Source organism: Stenella coeruleoalba (assembly GCF_951394435.1).
Source record: "Stenella coeruleoalba genome assembly, chromosome: 5".
Taxonomy (NCBI): domain Eukaryota; kingdom Metazoa; phylum Chordata; class Mammalia; order Artiodactyla; family Delphinidae; genus Stenella; species Stenella coeruleoalba.
This window is the reverse complement of record NC_137150.1, coordinates 78,449,770-78,470,763: the sequence shown is the minus strand read 5'-3', so window position 1 is coordinate 78,470,763 and position 20,994 is coordinate 78,449,770. Positions and strand designations below refer to the sequence as shown.

Below are 20,994 nucleotides of genomic sequence, written 5' to 3'. Positions count from 1 at the left end.
CAAAAAAAAAAAAAAAAAAAAACTACACTAGAAGGAATCAATAGCAGAGTAACTGAGGCAGAAGAATGGATAAGTGACCTGGAAGACAGAATGGTGGAATTCACAGCTGTAGAACAGAATAAAGAAGAAAGAATGAAAAGAAATGAAGACAGCCTAAGAGATCTCTGGGACAACATTAAATGCAACAACATTCACATTATAGGGGTCCCAGAAAAAGAAGAGAGACAGAAAGGACCAGATAAAATATTTGAAGAGATTATAGTCGAAAACTGCCCTAACATGGGAAAGGAAATAGCCAACCAAGTCCAGGAAGCACAGAGAGTCCCATACAGGATAAATCCAAGGAGAAACACGCTGAGACACACAGTAATCAAATTGGTAAAAATTAAAGATAAAGAAAAATTATTGAAGGCAGCAAGGGAAAAATAACAAATAACATACAAGGGAATTCCTCTAAGGTTAACAGCTGATTTCCCAGCAGAAACTCTACAAACCAGAAGGGAGTGGCATGATATACTTAAAGTGATGAAAGGGAAGAACCTACAACCAAGATTACTCTACCCAGCAAGGATCTCATTCATATTCGATGGAGAAATCAAAAGCTTTACAGACAAGCAAAAGCTAAGAGAATTCAGCACCACCAAACCAGCTCTACAACAAATGCTAAAGGAACTTCTCTAAGTGGGAAACACAAGAAAAGAAAAGGACCTACAAAAACAAACCCATAACAATTAAGAAAATGGTCATAGGAACATACATATCGATAATTACCTTAAACATGAATGGATTAAATGCTCCAACCAAAAGACATAGGCTTGCTGAATGGATACAAAAACAAGACCCATATATATGCTGTCTACAAGAGACCCACTTCAGACCTAGAGACACATACAGACTGAAAGTGAGGGGATCGAAAAAGATATTCCATGCAAATGGAAATCAAAAGAAAGCTGGAGTAGCAATACTCATATCAGATAAAATAGACTTTAAAATAAAGAATGTTACAAGAGACAAGGAAGGACACTCTTAATGATCAAGGGATCAATCCAAGAAGAAGATATAACAATTATAAATATATATGCACCCAACATAGGAGCACCTCAATACATAAGGCAACTGCTAACAGCTATAAAAGAGGAAATCACAGTAACACAGTAGTAGTGGGGGACTTTAACACCTCATTTATGCCAATGGACAAATCATCCAAAATGAAAATAAATAAGGAAGCAGGAGCTTTAAATGACACAATAGACCAGACAAATTTAATTGATATTTATAGGACATTCCATCCCAAAACAGCAGATTACACTTTCTTCTCAAGTGCACACAGAACATTCTCCAGGATAGATCACATCTTGGGTCACAAATCAAGCCTCAGTAAATTTAAGAAAATTGAAATCATATCAAGCATCTTTTCTGACCACAACACTATGAGATTAGAAATGAATTACAGGGAAAAAAACGTAAAAAACACAAACACATGAAGGCTAAACAGTACGTTACTAAATAACCAAGAGATCTCTGAAGAAATCAAAGAGGAAATCAAAAAATACCTGGAGACAAATGACAATGAAAACATGACGATCCAAAACCTATGGGATGTAGCAAAAGCAGTTCTAAAGGGAAGTTTATAGCTATATAAGCCTACCTCAAGAAACAAGAAAAATCTCAAATAAACAATCTAACCTTACCTAAAGGAACTAGAGAAAGAAGAACAAACAAAACCCAAAGTTAGCAGAAGGAAAGAAATCATAAAGATCAGAGCAGAAATAAATGAAAGAGAAACAAAGAAAACAATAGCAAAGATCAATAAAACTAAAAGCTGGTTCTTTGAGAAGATAAACAAAATTGATAAACCATTAGCCAGACTCATCAAGAAAAAGAGGGAGAGGACTCAAATCAGTAAAATTAGAAATGAAAAAGGAGAAGTTACAACAGACACCACAGAAATACAAAGCATCCTAAGACATTTCTCCAAAGAAGACATACAAATGGCCAAGACGCACATGAAAAGCTTCTCAACATCACTAATTATTAGAGAAATGCAAATCAAAACTACAATGAAGTATCACCTCACACCAGTTAGAATGGGCATCATCAGAAAATCTACAAACAGCAAATGCTGGAGAGGGTGAGGGGAAAAGGGAACCCTCTTGCATTGTTTGTGGGAATGTAAATTGATACAGCCACTATGGAGAACAGTATGGAGGGTCCTTAAAGAACTAAAAATAGAATTACCATATGACCCAGCAATCCCACTACTGGGCATATACCCAGAGAAAACCATAATTCAAAAAGACACATGCACCCCAATGTTCATTGCAGCACTGTTTACAATAGCCAGGTCATGGAAGCAACCTAAATGCCCATCGACAAGACGAATTGTTAAAGAAGCTGTGGTACATATATACAATGGAATATTACTCAGCCATAAAAAGGAATGAAATTGGGTCATTTGTTGAGACGTGGATGGATCAAGAGACTGTCATACAGAGTGAAGTAAGCCAGAAAGAGAAAAACAAATATCGTATATTAACGCATATATGTGGAACCTAGAAAAACAGTACAGATGAACCGGTTTGCAGGGCAGAAATTGAGACACAGATGTAGAGAACAAATGTATGGACACCAAGGGGGGAAAGCAGCTGGGAGGTGGGGGTGGCGGTGTGATGAATTTGGAGATTGGGATTGACATGTATACACTGATGTATATTAAATTGATGACTAATAAGAATCTGCTGTTTAAAAATATAAATAAAACAAAATTCAAAAAAAAAAGCAAATAACTCCATGAATAAATGTAAAATGTTTAGAAAATTAGAGTTTATTTAAGTACTTATTTATAGTTTCTTTTTTTTTTTAAACCAACTTTAAGTTGGAATACAGGAGATAAGTAAATTATAATTACTTCCTCTTGTTGGAATTTTATGTATCCATAATATTATGGATATTATTATCCATAATAAAGACTAAAGAAAAATGCTTACATAAAATCTTAAGTGAAAAAACAGCATACAGTATATCTATAGCATGTTTACAATGTTTTAAAAACATCCTCTGCATGGAACAAAGTTTGAAAAAAATGACAAAAAATCTTGTGATTGTCCTGAGGTTGTAGAAATATAGATTCTTAAAAATATTTTGGGACTTCCCTGGTGGTGCAGTGGTTGAGAGTCCACCTGCTGATGCAGGGGACACGGGTTCGTGCCCCAGTCCGGGAAGGTCCTGCATGCCGGGTTGCAGTTGGGCCTGTGAGCCATGGCCGCTGAGCCTGCGCGTCCGGAGCCTGTGCTCCTCAACGGGAGAAGCCACAACAGTGAGAGGCCCGCAAAAAAAAAATTTTTTTTTTGATTTTTCTTTCTATCTTAAAATTTTCCTATAATGAAATGTATTTGGAATGGAAAAAATGTTAAAAAATAAACCAAAGAACTATATATAAAACTATCCATGTTTAATCCAGGGTAATGAAGATGCTAATAGGAATAAAAGAAGCTAAAGATATTTAGTTTCACGTTGAGAACATAAATATAATTTGGCAGGAAATTTGAGCAAGTGATGGTAAGTTATATCTTAGCTGCCCTCAGCTATTTACAAGTGAAGTAACCTCATCACTGGGCCTCCATACATTTTGCTTGATCAGGGTGACTATAAAACATTGAGAAGATCTGTTCACCTGAAGATCACACTAATGGTAACAGAATATAGTGCTAGCAATAGGTCTCTCTCTAGACCTCAGGAGCTTAAATTTGTATGCCAACACTTTTCATTAGCCATCTCGCTGGCATTTTTTTTTTTTTGAAAATGTTGGGGGTAGGAGTTTATTAATTAATTAATTAATTATTGCTGTGTTGGGTCTTCGTTTCTGTGCGAGGGCTTTCTCTAGTTGTGGCAAGTGGGGGCCACTCTTCATCGCAGTGTGCGGGCCTCTCACTATCGCGGCCTCTCTTGTTGCAGAGCACAGGGCTCCAGATACGCAAGCTCAGTAGTTGTGGCTCACGGGCCTAGTTGCTCCGCGGCATGTGGGATCTTCCCGGACCCAGGGCTCAAACCCGTGCCCCCTGCATTATCAGGCAGATTCTCAACCACTGTGCCACCAGGGAAGCCCTCGCTGGAACTTTTAAGAAGTCATAAGAGTTAGACTCTGTTTCAGGGGCCCTGACAGTCTTTCAAGGGCCAGACTGATGCTGCATTTTAGAAAGCTAGAGTCTACCTGGGCAAAAATGTGAACTATATCTTTTAGCTGGAGAGAGAACTTCTCTCCAAGACTATTAAACCAAAGCTGTACTGCACCCACCCACAATATCTACAGAGCTCTTCCCCAGCGAGGAGTAGTTCCTGCTAGGTGACTCCAAAATTGAAACATTGGCTGTCATTTGGAAACATGAAATTTAGTCGCTTTCTTGAAGAGGCTTTTACTAAAGCCTAAGAAAAGATACATGAACAATTTCATTATGATCTATTCAGGACTAGAGCGGGCTGTGCACAGGTTCTGAGCCAGGCTCTTCAGGGGACGTGTAGAACAGGAAACCAAACTTGTTCTTAAAGAGAGGGAGAGAAAAACAACCATAACATTGCCTGTAATAACAAGTAGAATAAAAAAAGTAGTAAACATACTTAAGGAAGAGAAAAATCACTTCTACTTGGATGTTTTATGGAAAGGTTTCCAGAAAATTGGACATTTGAAGTGGACTTTGATGGACATAATATTTCAGTCGGCCACAGACAGCAGGGAGGGCACAGAGTGGCACTGATGGAGGGAATAATATCATCAAGCAAAGGAAAAAGTGAAAAAGGGGCAACGTTTTCTGTTCCAAATTTTTTAAAAATGCAAGAGGCTCTATAAACCAAGGGCCCTAGGAGTTGTGGCTCAGTCTATGGCTGTGCTTTGTTTTGCTGAGCATAGACGCAGAGGCAGGTAGAGGATGAGGTAGCTTGGCTAGAGGGGCTCCCAGAGCAGACTTTGCAGGGGGAAAAAGAAGAGGGATGAGACACCTCCAAGCTGTTGTAGAAATAAGAACTAGGGGGGAAAGCAGAGATGTTAAAAGGGCATTGTTAGGGCATTTTGCTTTGTGATGTACCCCCTCCTCTGTAACTACACAAAATCGTCAGTAAAAGTCTACATTACTGGACAATGGTTTTTTACTTGAATTTTTAATTTGGGGTTGGGGGCACAAGGGGGAGAGGTGATGAATATGGCGTATGGGGTGGAAATGAGGATGGGATGAAAGCAGAGGCATCAAGAAGGGTGTAGGCATGTTTGGTTAATATATTCTCTTTGAAGTGAAGAAAGACAACTGGTCATTTATTCATTCATCACTGCTATGATGTGCCAGGCAGTGTGCTAGTGTTGGAATGGAGGCTGAGACAAGCCTGATGTAGTCCTGGTCTTCAAAGAGCCTACATTCTTATGTGGGGGGTGAGGAGAGACAGGGATTAACTAAATAATACAAAATGTGAAGTTAGGATTGTAGTTAGTGCTGTAAAGGAGAGGTCTATAGTGCTATGAAAGCTCATAGGAGAATTTGACCTTGTTGGTTACTTACGGGAATATAGAATTGAGTGAGTTCTGAAGGATGAATAGGAGTGTAGAGTATAATGTTTAAGGCAGAGTGAAAAGTAGGTGCAAAGGCCCTGTGGAAGGAAAGAACTGAAGAGAGGCCAGTGTGGCTGGAGCACAGACAGTGATGGGGGAGCATGGAGCCAAGTGTAGCTGAAGAGGTAGGAAGCAGACCTCACTGGATCTTGAAGTTATGCAAGACTTTAATTAGGAGAGATAGGACAACAGATATTTTAAAAGGTCACTCTGGCTGCTGTGTGGGAAAAAAAAAAAATGAAAGTGTGGCAAGTGTGCACATATATAAGAAAACCAACTAGGAGGCTATTGCCTTTCCCAAGCAAAAGATGATGGTAGGGCAGAACTTTACCCCAAGAAGAAAGCATGACATAGCCTCAGCTAAGAGTATTAACCCTCTTTTATGTTAAATTGACAACTTGCAAGAAAATGTCACCTTACACTTTGTAGGAAACTTATTGTTCCTTTCAAGTACAAATATGTCCTTATGTAAGTGACTTTAGTAGTAAGAACAGATATATGACTAGGATGAAAAGACTGTCTCTGAAGAAGAAGAATGCAAAATGTAATATTCATAAGCTTTTGTTTAGGTCTACATGACAGATGTGTTTCTAAGTGTACTGTATATTTTAAGCAGAAATCTTTCTTTTTTCCTGGTTGGTTTGTATACAGCTCAATAAGTGGATGGAGTGAGCGAACCATTATATGTGAACTGCTTTGTCTTTATGGTAAAAACAATTCACAGATGCATGCACATCAAAATGTTTTCATACCACCTTCAATTCACCCTGTGTATTCTAATTTCACTCAAGGAGAAATGAACAAACCACAATGGCATTGGAAGATTATAACACAACTCTATGTTAGAAATAGACCAAGTAGACAAAGATGAATAAAGATATGAGAGATCCAAAGCACACAATTAACAAGCTTGATCTAACCTTGCACTCAATGAATACAGAATATACATTCTTTTAAAGCTCACATGGAACTATTATAAAAATGACTATGTACACACAGGAAATATAGCCAATATTTTATAATAACCTTTATAAATGGAATATAACCTTTAAAATAAATGGAATATAACCTTTAAAAATTGTGAATCATTATACTCTACACCTGTAACTTATATAATATTGTACAGCAACTATACTTCAATTAAAAAATGACTATGTGTGGGACTTCCCTGGTGGTGCAGTGGTTAGGAATCCGCCTGCCAATGCAGGGGACACAGGTTTGATCCCTAGTCCAGGAAGATCCCACATGCCGTGGAGCAACTAAGCCTGTGTGCCACAACTACTGAGCCTGTGCTCTAGAGCCTGCGAGCCACAACTACTGAAACCCGCACGCCTAGAGCCCGTGCACTGCAACGAGAGATGCCACTGCAATGAGAAGCCCATGCACTGCTTCAAAGAGTAGCCCCCACTCGCCGCAACTAGAGAAAGCTCGTGTGCAGCAATGAAGACCCAACCCAGCCAAAAATAAAAAAATAATAATAAATTTTTAAAAATCACTTAAAAAATGTGTGATTACAAGGGTGTGTTCACTTTGTAATAACTCATTGAACAGCATATGTACGATTAATGCATTTTTCTATATGTAGGTTACATTTAAAAAAAAATGGTGTGTTAGAAACAAAACAAACTGAACAAAAAACTCATCACATATGAAGTCCCAAAGGGCTAATATTATACAAAGTTCTCTGACAATAATGCTGTTAAACTAGAAATTAACATTAAAAAGACAGACAAAACAAAACATCTTTTGCATTTCTACATAACTAATGGGTTGAGAAAAAAACATAATGGAAATTATGAAATACTCAGAGCTACATGACAATGAAAATACTAATAAAAGCTTGTAGAGATGTAGCTAAAATGAAAATGTACAGAATTACATGCATAAAAATTATAAAACACATATAAACAAAAATAAATGAGATAAGCATTCTGCTTAAGAAGCTGGAAGAAGAACATTGGAGTACTCTCAAGAAAAATAGAAGAAAAAAGTATAAGAGGAAAAATTACTGATTAGAGATAATTTTAAAAATTAAAAATAGGTTCTTGAAAAGATAAGGTAGACAGAACTCTAGCAGCATTGAGGAAGAAAAATAAGGAGCAATAAATAAATAGTAATAGAAGCAAAAAGAGGATCATAATTATAAAAGACAATGGAGACTGAAAAGATCATAAGATGAGAAACTCTATGGCAATAAGTTTAAAGAAAGATATTTGAGAAAATGTAAATTACAATAAATGATTCCAGAAGAAAACCTGAACAAACCAACAATCATTACAGAAATTGAATTGATAGCCAAAAGTCTCTCTTGAAAAAATATAGAAGACTCAGACAGTTTTATTAGATAATTTACTTAGCTTTCAAGAATTATAGTTCCTGTCTTGTACAAACCGTTTTGGAGAGTTAAAAGAAAAAAAAAGAAGGAAATCTATCCAACTCATTTCGTTTAAATATATTACCAAAAGTACATAAGAACAAAATAAGAGCCAATTCATTTGTAAACATAAATAGTAAAATTCTATAAAAAATGCTCATAAATTTAATTCATCAATATATTGAAAAACACATGACCATGAAGTAGAGTTACTTCCAGAATGCAAAATGACAACACATCAGAAAAACCTACCGAGGTTCTCTGTCTTTTTTAACAAATTAACAGAGAAAAAACATATAGATCAAGAAATGTGGGCTTCCCTGGTGGCGCGGTGGTTGAGAGTCTGCCTGCCGATGCAGGGGACATGGGTTCGTGCCCCAGTCCGGGGGGATTCCACATGTCGCGGAGCGGCTGGGCCTGTGAGCCATGGCCGCTGAGCCTGCGTGTCCGGAGCCTGTGCTCCGCAGCGGGAGAGGCCACAGCAGTGAGAGGCCCGCGTACCGCAAAAAAAAAAAAAAGAAATGTGGAAATAGCATTTGATCAATTAAACAATCATTCATTATTTTAAAAAACTTTTGCCAAGAAATAAAAGGGAACTTTATTAACCTGATAGAGCGCTTCTACCAACCCCACGGCAAACACATTTAATGGTGAACTAACAGAAGATTTCCTATTAGAACTGGGAACAAGATAGGATTTTACTATTATATTGTCCTGGAGGTCCTAGCTAATGCAATAAGAGAGGAAAAAAAGAAGTATAAAACTTGGAACAGAAAAGGCAAGACTGCTATTTTCACAAGATATGACTGACTACACAGAACAATTGAAAAGAATATATAGAAAAGCTAATAGGAGTGGTAAAAAGTTCAATAAGGGTACTGGTTCCAAGATTAGCATACCAACATCACATCAATAATATTATCATATAACAGCAATAACCATTTAGAAAATATAATAGGAAAAATAAACAATTAACAATAGCAATGAAATCTATAATGTAGCAGGAGTTAATCTAAAAGAAGAGGCCAGAATTCTTTATAGAGAAAGTTACAAAACATGATTGAAGGAAATAAAAGACCTAACTAATGAATGGGAAGATACAATATTATAAGGATGTTTGTTCTCAGGTCAAGCTATAACTTTAGTGCAATTCCAATAAAAATCCCAATGGATTATTTTTTTTCATGGAACTTGATAGCTTAATATTAAAATTCTTCTGAAAGAGAAAAGGAAAAAAAAGTTGCTAAGACAATTGTGAACTATAATAAAATGGAGAGATTTGCCCCATGAAATATCAAGACTTATTAAAAAGCTATGGTAGAAACAAGTAGAAAGTGATGTATGTTTGTAAGAGGCTGTGTAGTCTCAAAGTGTCTTCTGGATACAATCTGCTTCTGAAGATAGTAGTTCTATGTGAGTCTTTTCCAAATACCATAAGCTTCTTTGACCTAGGTGTATCTGTTAGGGATACAGAAAAACAGTTGTGTAATCTTATTCATGACTAATTTGGACAGTGCCCAAGTCAAAGAGCCACAGATGAGTTGGATACAATGAAAGCCAACCTCCCATGTAGAGCTTTGGGGCAATCTAAATTGAATAGTGTCAAACTGACTCAATAGTATCCTTTTTTAAAGGAAGAGTTAACACTAGGTAATAAACAAAGGGAAAGTGGGATCCGTGAGCTTAGGTGAGACTCTGAAAACTCTGGAGTATTTTTCTTATTCTCCCTTGGAACTGCTGTTCGTTTCAGTTTTGGAAGACAAGTTCCCAGGGTAGCTATGTGAAACAAGAGATGACTTTCCTTGCTACCCCCATGTTCCTGGATCTCCTTGCAAATAAATTAATTCACAAAGCACTCTGAGTCTCTTCCTTGCAGCCTTAACAAGACTGACAAACAGGAAGATCCAGGTTTGATGGGATTTGAAGTTTATATAATTTGGGGGAGAAGGAGGGGAGAAAAAAATCTTTGAGAAAAAAAGATTCAATGATGACTAGAAGAACATTCTACAAATTAGCTTCTAGTTCTGTTTATTTCAAACCTTGTTCTCTTCCTCTACCCTCATTATTTCCAGGGCCAGGCTTCACAGGACAAGTTTATATCACAGTACAAACTCTGATCCTGAACCTTCATGGCACACTAGGTGATGGCAGTATCCCTGGAAGCCATCCTGTACCTGGATGGCTAGCAATAACTTAACTCCACCTGGCATAGATGTGAATCAAATAAATATATCTTACTAAACCCCAATTTTTGTTGGTAAGATCCCCCAAATATCTAAGGCCACCGCAATACCACCCAACAGGAGAAAAATATGATAGAAGGGGGAAGTCAGAGAGGAGAGACACAGCAGTCTTAGGCAATTGTGATTCAAATAGCTTACATTTTCTAATTTTACAAAAACAGAATGACCATGCGAACACATTTTTAGGGTCCTTACCAGGGTAGTGGAGAGGGCTCCTGTAAAGAGGGGACCTTTCATTAGCTTGAGAGTATATCCTTTGCTAACATTCAATGTTAGGACAAGATTTTAAAAAATAATAGTAATAGAGAATACTCACTAAATGTCAAATGCTGTTAATCACTGATTAATTAAATCTCTGGGCATTGGGTTTATTTTCAACCCAAAGTGAAGAGTTTATTCCCAAATATACATATGATCCTACTCAATTAAGAGAAGGAATGTTCTTCATATTGTTGCAAGCTGGAACTTATCTGCTTCTTACAGTTTCTGTATTCACCTGTCCGTCTTTTGTTCCCTGAAACCCTGCCCCATTTATATAGCTTAACCACCCCTGCATATATGCACTTCTCTCCTTCTACACTTCACCACTTCATCCCCCCTCTTCCGATCAAGTACAGATACATGTATTTAGTCCCTGTAATCCAATAAATTCTCATAAATTCTATTAGGAGATTTCTTAGAGAAGTAAAAATCTTCAAAACATGAAATATACATTGATGATATGACCACCTGTGAAACTGCTGCTCACTGAAATTATTCCATCTGCTAACTCTAGTGCCTACATTCACCCCATCAAAGTCTTGGTCATCCATTTGGAAATATCCAGTTCTCGAATGCAATAGAAATCTATTGCAAATCTTGCAAAAGATGTGGAATTTCATGAAATTGATGAAAGTGATGTTGGTGAACTGCTAGAGCCACATGCAAAGTTACTAATACAGGAGGATCTTACAGCTGGACCAGGTAACAAATGAAAAAGAGAAAAATGAATAAGAATGATGATAACATCAGTGCTTCAGAAGGAAATAATCTGGTTTCAAAGGACAAAGCCCTCCAGCACTTTTGCAAATATAACCCTGCTGCAAAAAATCAAATGCAGTGAAGCATAATGAGCTACATAAAAATAATGTCCCCACAAATTAACACCTGATTTATCAGAATTAGCACACAGTTGTAATTGTGACCTAAAATGTATTAAATACAAGATAAGTTCATTTTCATAATTGGTTGCACCGTTTCAAGCTAAAGTCCCAATCAAGTCTTTTTCTTTCACTATAGAATCTAGGTCTCCATCTTAAATAGATTCATTCTAAGATGGCCTTTTCTGGGAAAAGGAAGACCTCTTATATTCATCTCTATGTTCCCCAAACATGCAATATTGTAAGAATCCCTTCAAGAAATTGTAAAAAATACTGACTCCTGGGTTTCCCTGAAGACCAGTTCTGAATCTACAAGAGCAGAACAAAACCTAGGACTTCATATTTTTAACAGTTATCTGAAGGGATCCTTATGATAATTAAGCAAATGTGCAGGAACTTCCCTGGTGGCGCAGTGGTTAAGAGTCCGCATGCCAACGCAGGGGACACGGGTTCGAGCCGTGGTCAGGGAAGATCCCATGTGCCGTGGAGCAACTAAGCCCGCGAGCCACAACTACTGAGCCTGTGCTCTAGAGCCCATGAGCCACAACTACTGAGCCCACGTGCCACAACTACTGAGACCCGCGTGCCTAGAGCCCACGCTCTGCAACAAGAGAAGCCACCACAGTGAGAAGCCAACGCACCACAACAAAGAGTAGACCCCACTCGCCGCGAAACCGGACAAAAACCTTCGTGCACAGCAACAAAGACTCAACGCGGCCAAAAATAAATAAATAAATGAATAAATGACCTCATTAAAAAAAAAAAAGCAAATGTGGAGATAATCCCCTTAACTCATCCAAAACGAAATGATGAAGTTTCTTCTCTCTGTCTCTCTCTCTCCCTCTCTTAAACTTAAAAAGTCTCTTTTTTTTTAACTTTGTCAGTTGGCTTGTACTCAATGTACTCCTTTTGTTTTTCTTTTCTTTTCTTTTTTAACATGCCCTTCTTCCTTGATCAGTGTCTAATCTATTAACAAAAGGTTTTTGAAACTATCAAAGTAGTCTTTAGAATTTTCAACTTGCTCCTGCTTTTCATTTTATTTTCTTAATATGTTTAAACACTCAGAAAAAAACAGAACTTCTCCCCCCCACTCCTTTAAAATGGAGTGTGAGTGATTTGTCTCAAGTTTCTTTTTTCTATATTCCCTCAGTCTGCATTCTCCTGAGCCCACTTTGCTACTATATTCATTTGATCATTAAACTGCTTTGCAAATATTATCATATTCTGTCTGTTCTTTCTGTACTGCCTGATTGTCAGCTTCTCAGAGACAAACATCTTGTCCTTCATTTCTTCTGTTGTTTCTCGCACTGAGCCTGGAAGATTGACTGACTAGTGTGCTTCATGCGGCGAGTGCTTAATAAATATTTTAAAACAGTATTAAAATGTTGAGTAAATTTGACAGTAGTGCTGCTCCTCATCACTTCAAGCGCCAACACTTTCTAGGTCCCTTCTCTGCCTAGTAACCATTTCCCAACATACCTACATGTCCCCAGACGCTTCACCCAAGCTGATCCAGCATTCCCTGTCTGAGTTATGGAAATACTGTTTACATGTTTTCCCCTAAGGAGCGTCTGACTGGTACCCAAAGACCCTGCCATACAATTTGAAGTTGCCCTTTTTCTGTGGTGATAGTGGGGAAAGGAGAAGGACAGTAGGGGTGGAGAAGGTTTCCTTTTAGGTTACACTCCTTGTTTCCCAAAATTATCTTTCACAGCAAGACACAGTGCCCTTATGCTTATTTTCATATCTCTAAGGATGTTTTTTATTCTTAGCACCTGAAGAGTGCTAGGGATTTTACATAAGAGGTTTTAGTATTTTAACTAAGATATTGTTTCTTTGCGAGGTTTATACAATACCATTTTTTTCTGACCTATAGTCAGGCAGGGAACACTTCTAACATCATTCTCCTATTAAACATTATTTCACGCCAATGAAAAATACTCTTCTGCTTATGTTGTATGGATCTAATATGGTAACGCACAGAAAAGCTAATTTTCTTTTTCTTGGAAGAGAAATTGTGCCTTGCAAAGTATGTTGGCATCTATTAATTATTTATTTTAATCCTCACAACAGTTTTGCTACGTGGATAGAATAGGGGTCATTATCTCCGGGATAAGGAAGAGGAAACTCCGAGAAGTTAAGTGACATGTCACAAGTCGCAGAGATGAACCCACACTAAATCAGAATTCCACAGTCAATCCCATTTTCAGTCTCTGCCAGCTCAACTTCACATAATAAGCTCTGTATTTCAGTAGAGATAACGCTGCTAGGAAGGAGCAACAAGCGTTAGATTTGGAGGCGGGTAGGGGAAGGAGGGGGGTGGGGGAAGGCGAGGAAAGTACCTTGAGCCTGCGCAGGTCGCCACTAGGGGGCCAGGACCGTGAGGAAGGTTGAGGAAAGAGGCTGAACTTCTTACTAAACTCCATCTTCAACCTCTGGCTAACGCGCAGGCGCACTGCCTCAGGACGAAGGTCAGACCGAAGAGGGCGGGCCTCGGATCGCGCAGGCGCAGTTGTGCGCCGGGTCGCCAAGATGTCGTTCCCCGAGCACAAGACGTCGCGCCTGGCGACCCTGCCCACTACCCTCGACCCAGCTGAATACGACATATCTCCGGAAACTCGGAAGGCACAAGCCGAGCGTTTGGCCATAAGATCCCGGCTTAAACGGGAGTACCTGCTTCAGTACAACGACCCCAGCCGTCATGGGGTCATCGTGAGTGAGGGGCCAGCGGGTGGGAATCGAGGGGCCAGAGTCGGGACGGTCCCGTCGGGCTGGGCAGCTCAGACCTGACAAGGGGAATCACGCCGCGGAGCGGTCACCGTTCCCGAAGAGTATTTTAGACACGGATCCTCTTCCAGGCCCAGAGAGCAGGCCAGTTCATCAGCCCTTTGACCTTGGGTAGAGAGCTCGGTGGTCAAGAGGACGGGTTCTGGATTCACACCATGCTGGGTTTGAGTCTTGGCTTGATCATTTCCCGCCTGAGTGATTTTGAAAAAGTTGTTCAACTCTGTTGCTTAGCCTCGGTTTTCCTGTCTGAAAAATGGGGATAATATAGTACTTCCTATCTTATGAGGCTGTTAGGAGGATTAAATGAGATGAGGCACGTGACCGGCCAGCACAGTGCCTGGCTTGTGATGAGTGTTCAGGAAATATGGGGTGTGTGTGTATTTTTTTTAAAGATGTTTTCCACTTTTCAGTTCACATTTATAGCAATACTGCTCTCTTCTGAAGGGAATATAGTGATTTTTCGGTTTATATCTTTTAAAGACCCAAACACCCTACAGCTTGCTGAAGCTTTGGGCTTTGGAGTCAAACGCCAAGGCACTATGTACTAGCAAACTATATGACTTTGTGCAATATTCCTAAGCCTTCTGGACCTTAGTTTTCTAATTTTCATATATGGAAATGGTAGTACATTCTTTATAGAATCGTTGTGAGGTTAAATGAGATAGTCTGTGTAACATTCCCGGCACATAATACATGCACAGTAAACTGATAGCTATTATTATTTAAGAAGTGTGCTTTTAGATTAAAAAAGAAAAAAGACTTTTCCCAACAGTTGCATTGGTGTTCTGTAGGAATGTTAGGAAGTTGTGAGAATTGAAAGAAACTTACAGTGTGCCAGGCACTATTGAAACTCTTTCTGAATGATATTCAAATATCACAGCTATTCAAAGAGTTAAGCTCTATTACTATCCCCATTTTACAGATGAGAAAGACTACATGGGAAGGACAAGTATGTCATAGAGAGATATACGTTAGCAAGTGATAGAGCAGAATTTGAACCGTAGTCTGTATAACCCAAAGCATCTCTTAACCATTTGGCTATATTGTCTTCAGCCAGAACCTCATTTACTTGGGAGAAGGTGAGGACAGAGACATTGATTGTATACATACTCACACGATTGGGTTTGATGTGCTAGATAGTAAGATGTAGTAAAAAAAAAAAAAAAAAGAGACTTTGAGTCAGACAGAGCTGAGGTTTAAACTCCAGATTTTCTTTTTTCCAGTTCTGTGACCCAGGGCAGTTATAGTTTTGCTGTGTAAAAGAGGTTTTACACCAGCCTCACTGGTGGTTCTGTTAAGTAAATGAGGGCCTGACAATTATATATTGAGCAGTACATGGAAATTCTTTGCCTAATGTCTAAGAATGATTGATTTAGTGAATAAATAATTGTTCAGGGTCCTCTTTTAGATACTGCAGTAACAGTGGAGAAGAAAACAGGCAAAGACTCCTGTCCTCATAAAGCTTTCTTTCCAGAGGGAAGACAAGTAATAAGTTAAAAAATTAAATCATTTAGTATGTTAAGTAATGGGAAGTGATAAGAAGAAAAATAAAGCAAGGAAGGGGATTAGGAGTGTGTGTATGTAGTAGAGAGGGAAAGCAACTGCAGTTTTAGAAAGGCACAGGGAAAGGCCTCACTTGGAAGGTGACATTGAAGATCTCAGAGAAGTGAGGGGAGGGAGCTAGCCATTCAGCTCTCTGGGAAAGTAGCATTTTAGTCAGAGGGGACAGCAAATACGAGGGTCCTTCGACAGGAGTGTGCCTGGTTAATCCCCAAAATACTGAAGAGACCATTGTGACTAACATGGAGAAAGGTGAGAGCAGAGTAGGAAGAGATGAGATGGGAAAGTTACCTGGGACTAGATCACACCAAGCCTCATAGGCCATTGAAAGAACTTTTCTGAGTCGGGTGTCCCATAATCAGGACTTACTTTTTTTTTTTTTTTTTTTTTGCGATACGCGGGCCTCTCACTGTTGTGGCCTCTCCCGTTGTGGAGCACAGGCTCTGGACGCACAGGCTCAGCAGCCATGGCTCACGGGCCCAGCCGCTCCGCGGCATGTGGGATCTTCCCAGACCGGGGCATGAACCCGTGTCCCCTGCATCGGCAGGCAGACTCTCAACCACTGTGCCACCAGGGAAGCCCAGGACTTACATTTTAACAACATCTCTGGCTGCTTAGTAGAAAAGAGACTATGGGGGAGCAAAAGCAGGAGCAGGGAGACTAGTTAGGAGCCTTTTGCAGTAATCTAATTTCTTAGTTGATGGTGGCTACAAGGTTGGTGACAGTGGAGTTGGTAAGAAGTGGTCCGTTCTGGTTATGTATTGAAAGTAGAGCCAATCAGGTTAGCTGGCAGATTGGATATGTGGTGTAAGAGAAAGAGAGGACTCAAGGATAACTCCAAGGTTTTTGACTGAAGTGAAGAATGAAGTTGCCTTTTACCAAGATAGGGAAGAGTGTGAAAGGATCAGGGATGAAGGTGGAATGGCATATTGGCAAATCAGTTTGGGATACATCATGTTTGGCATCACATTTGCCAATTAGACAATATGTCAGCATTGAGCAGGGAGTGGGATATTATGTCTGCAGTTCAGGGTACAGGTCTAGGGCTGGAGGCATAGTTTTGGGGAGTCATCAGCCTATAGGTGGATATTTAAAACCATGTGACTAGAGATTATCAAGGGAGTGAATGTAGATAGGAAAGACCCACAAGGTCTGAGGTCCTATATTAAGAGACTGGGGAGATAAGGAGGAAGAGAGCGAAAGAGACTAAGAGGGAATGGCCAGAGAGTTAGGAGGAAAGACAAGCTGGTGTGTGCCCTTGAAGCTAAGTGAAGAAATGATTTCAAGAAGTGGTGTTCATAAGCTTTGCTGGTGGCGCAGTGGTTGAGAACCTGCCTGCCAACGCAGGGGACACAGGTTCGAGCCCTGGTCTGGGAAGATCCCACATGCCGCGGAGCAACTAAGCCCGTGCACCACAACTACTGAGCCCATGCGCCGTAACTACTGAGGCCCACGCGCCTAGAGCCCATGCTCTGCAACAAGAGAAACCACCACAATGAGAAGCCCACACACTGTAACCAAGAGTGGCCCCCGCTCGCCGCAACTAGAGAAAGCCCGTGCCGCGTGCAGCAACAAAGACCCAGCGCAGCCAAAAATAAAAAAATAAAATAAATAAATTTAAAAAAAAAGTGGTGTTCACCATATCACATGCTGCTGATAGTCCTTTGGATGTGGAGTGGTGTCAAGGAAGGAGAACTGTCTCCCACGGCAGGTGTTTTGGAACCTCTTTCAACAACAGTACCTAGTTCAATGAACCATGGTCATGGAGCTGTTGGTATTTTTATGAAATGAAATGTCTGTTTCTGGAAGACAGATCTGGCAGATATTAGGTGTAGAGAGGTGACTGGTAGAGAATTCTGGCATGAGTCATTCAAATGCATTAATAGCAGGAAGGGATAGATACAAGAATAGATAGATGTATTTATCCTTTCAGGTATAGAGCTCAAATGTCCCCTTGAACCTGTATCTTGTGTCTTCACCTTCTTTACTGTCTCTGCAAAGAGTTTGACAAACAGTTTGATTTAAAATGTTACTGTGAAAGATCCAGTTTAATTATTTATGTCCTACCAATCATGACTTCTTGGCGTTGGTTAAAACCTTGAATGTTCTCTTCACAGCTTAGTATTAAAGTTTTAAAGCTGATTTCATTTGCTTATTTTTATCTATCAGTTAACTGGAGCAAATAATTTTGTAAAATCATTAGGGTATTTAGCTAATTAAATTTAATTACGTATTTGGGGTAGATTTGCTATTTTTACATAGTTATTCTAGTATGAATATATTAAAATTGACAGTTACTTTTTTCTTAACCAAGACAATCTGATTATTTTTCTTTAACAACTTTGTCCTTTCAAAAAACTATTTTAATAATGTGAAATGTAATAATTTTGCTCTTAAAATACCAGCCAAGTCAGCCTAAAAAATGTAAAGTTCAGAGTTAGCCTACTTCTGTCTTCCTCTTCCTGCAGTTTAGTTGTAGCCTGGAGAGACCAGTGTGGGCATAGCATTAGAAAAGGTCCTGGAAACAAAGTTCACAGTATGATAGAGCATATGAAATCTGTTTGTCCTCATTGGAAATACTGTGTGGTTCTGTTTGTCATACTTCAAGAAAGACAGTGACGCCAAAAACAATCCAGAAAAGAATAGAAAAAAATGATTTTAAAAAAAGTGCCTTCTCTGACAGCTTAAAATGATTAGGATTCTTAAATCTTAAATAAATAGGAAGCTGAAGGATGAGTCTTTTAAATTCTGAACAGGATCATCAGAGAATTATTCAACAAATACTGGAAATGAAAGATCTTCTTTGAAGCTATTTAGGAATATTCGGGGTATACCCTTAACTGTAGAAGAGAACAAAGGGCATCTCTTGTGCTTCTCCACAAAAGTCCTGATGAGATTGTTTCTTAGTGTAGAACTTAATTTCCTGTATCTTTTGTTTTCATTCATTTTAGGAAGATCCTGCCTTGATTCGTTGGACCTATGCAAGATCAGCAAATGTCTATCCCAATTTCAGACCCACTCCCAAGACCTCACTTTTAGGAGCTCTGTTTGGAATTGGGCCCCTCCTCTTCTGGTATTATGTTTTCAAAACCGACAGAGTAAGTATTAGGACCTTGTGTTTGGTATCTGTGTGATAGGTTCCCTCTGTGCTGGCTGCAGCTCTCTTCTCTTGATAATTCCCATCTTGTCTTTCTACTCTTCCTTCAGTTCCTCTTTTATCTTTATTCCTTTCCAACTGAGTTAAAACAGGAAGTTTCAATTATATGTTTAGTTTTATTGCTTTATTGTTTCAACTCATATAGAAATATACTTTCTTATAAACTACGATTGTCTCTGGGTCTTTCAAATTTAATTTAATGGCTACTCTAGAATTTAAAATAATGAATTGGTCACTTTAAATATCTAAGACTTGAACTTAGCTCATGAAAGAGTTTTCCTGATGTGTTTTATTTATTTATTTTTGTTTTCCTGGTGTGTTTTAGATTAGGTAAGGAAATTATATTATGTATATTAAGCAAGAGAATATAGAAATAACTTAAAAAGTTAATTTCTTTTTTCTCATTGGATGTACAGAAGTTAAACTTTTCTATTCTGATTAATCTTTAGATGTTATCTTTGCAAATTTTTATATTTATTTTGTTTGCTTTTAAAAGAGATGTTTATTGGGTTAAGTATTAGCAGAATACATATATCACTTAGTATGCTCCCTGTCTGCATGAATTCCAGTTTTGTTGGTCACATTTTGTGAATTAATGTTAAAATATGTTAATACTCCAACAACAGAAAAGCCAAAGCAGCCTGTGGTGGGGCTCACTGCCATCAGAGGCCTGGGTATGTGACTGCACAGAAAGCCAAGCTAATCTTTGACACTAGACCACTCTGATACTAGGTCCCCAACCCCAGCCCCCAGGCCTCATGTTCCCATCTACACTGGAGCCCACCCATGTAGCACTGCTTTAAACTGGCCAGTCCACTCTCCTGGAGTGTATATATTTTGATTATCTGATAAATTATTGCTTAACAGAAAGGTAGGCCACACTTACCTAGAAGGTATTTACATTTTGCTTTCAGTGTATGCTATTTAGTGGGGTAATATAATTCTACTTACTAAAATTTAGGTGTTTTTCAATAGGAGTGTTTTCTTATTGTCCCTTTATTTCTTCAGATTATTACTTCCTCACTCATACTCTGTAGGCTTTAGACAATAGGGGATTGTAATTAGGCTGGGAGTGTTTCATTTCTGGTTTTTAGAGCTATACCATGAATTGTGCCAGAATGCATTGTTTTTAATGTACTTTTTTCTTTTCTGTCTATACAGGATAGGAAAGAAAAACTTATCCGGGAAGGAAAATTGGATCGAACATTTAACATCTCATATTAAGTCTGGCAATGATGACTATATGTACTTTTGTTTAAATGAATCTATTAATCATTAAAAAGATTCAACAAACATTTGCTGGACATTGTAGAATCCCTACTTTGTAAGAGTTCACAGTTTAATGAAGAAACAGATTCATGTTCATTCATTCAGTCATTCAGCAAATGAGTGTCTGCTATGAGCCAGGCATTGTGCTATTGTGCTGAGAATATAGTGATCAACAGGACAACTTAGGCCCTGTGCTTAATGAGTACACACTCTGACAACTGTTCATTCAACAGTTATTATTTAAGTGCTTATTATCTATCTGGTACTACTTAAAACCTAAGCTGTCATCTGGCTCCAGCCCCAGTGGTAAATTCAGCAGAACAGTTACAACCTTGTGGTTTAAAAAAAAAAGATAGCGATTCAGGAAAGTGATGTTGGCAAGCTGATGAAGAAGCAGTTCTGTCTAGGGAGATGGCATTTGATTTAGGCTCTGAAGATCACAGGGGCTGACAGAGCAAATAGGAGCCCAAAAGGGCAAGGTGTGTTGGCTATGGCTAGATTGGGGGCCGCTGTTGGGTGAGAAGACAGGGAGGGGGGAGGCCATGCTGAAGAACAGGTAAAATGGTATAGAGCATGGGCTTTGCAGGTCAGATCTGGGCTAGAATCTTAGCTTGAGTTTAGCAGTTGGAATACCAGGCCCCCCTCTCATCATCTATGGCCTGGAGATAGTAATGCCTACTACCTCATAAGGTCATAAAGATGAAAATGAAGTAACAGTATTGCTCAATAAAAGCTGCCCCATGCTTTGTAGTTTAGTCTTGAAACAGTAGGGTGACAATTTCATCTATGAAGACAAAGTAAAATCCAGTGCTATAGGAAGAACAGCATGCTCTGTGGGGCTGGCTTACATGAGTATATTGCTTTTAACTTTC

The 20,994-nt window shown here is 38.9% G+C and overlaps 1 protein-coding gene and 1 long non-coding RNA gene across 2 annotated transcripts in view; one reads left to right on the top strand and one right to left on the bottom strand.

Moving 5' to 3' along the window:
• The window catches only part of LOC307186943, a 40,336-nt gene extending 26,555 nt beyond the window's left edge, over positions 1 to 13,781 (bottom strand). Inside the window, exon 1 of the long non-coding RNA XR_013828515.1 lies at positions 13,692 to 13,781. This is a non-coding gene — a long non-coding RNA (uncharacterized lncRNA). The remainder of the gene's footprint in view (positions 1 to 13,691) is intronic.
• A 37-nt stretch (positions 13,782 to 13,818) lies between these two features.
• On the top strand, positions 13,819 to 20,148 carry NDUFB4 (NADH:ubiquinone oxidoreductase subunit B4). The gene is made up of 3 exons (XM_079922623.1): positions 13,819 to 14,061; positions 18,648 to 18,794; positions 20,015 to 20,148. Exons 1-3 carry the CDS (start codon positions 13,882 to 13,884, stop codon positions 20,075 to 20,077), a joined length of 390 nt encoding a protein of 129 aa, XP_079778749.1. The 5' UTR covers positions 13,819 to 13,881; the 3' UTR covers positions 20,078 to 20,148.
• The last annotated feature ends 846 nt before the right edge of the window (positions 20,149 to 20,994 follow it).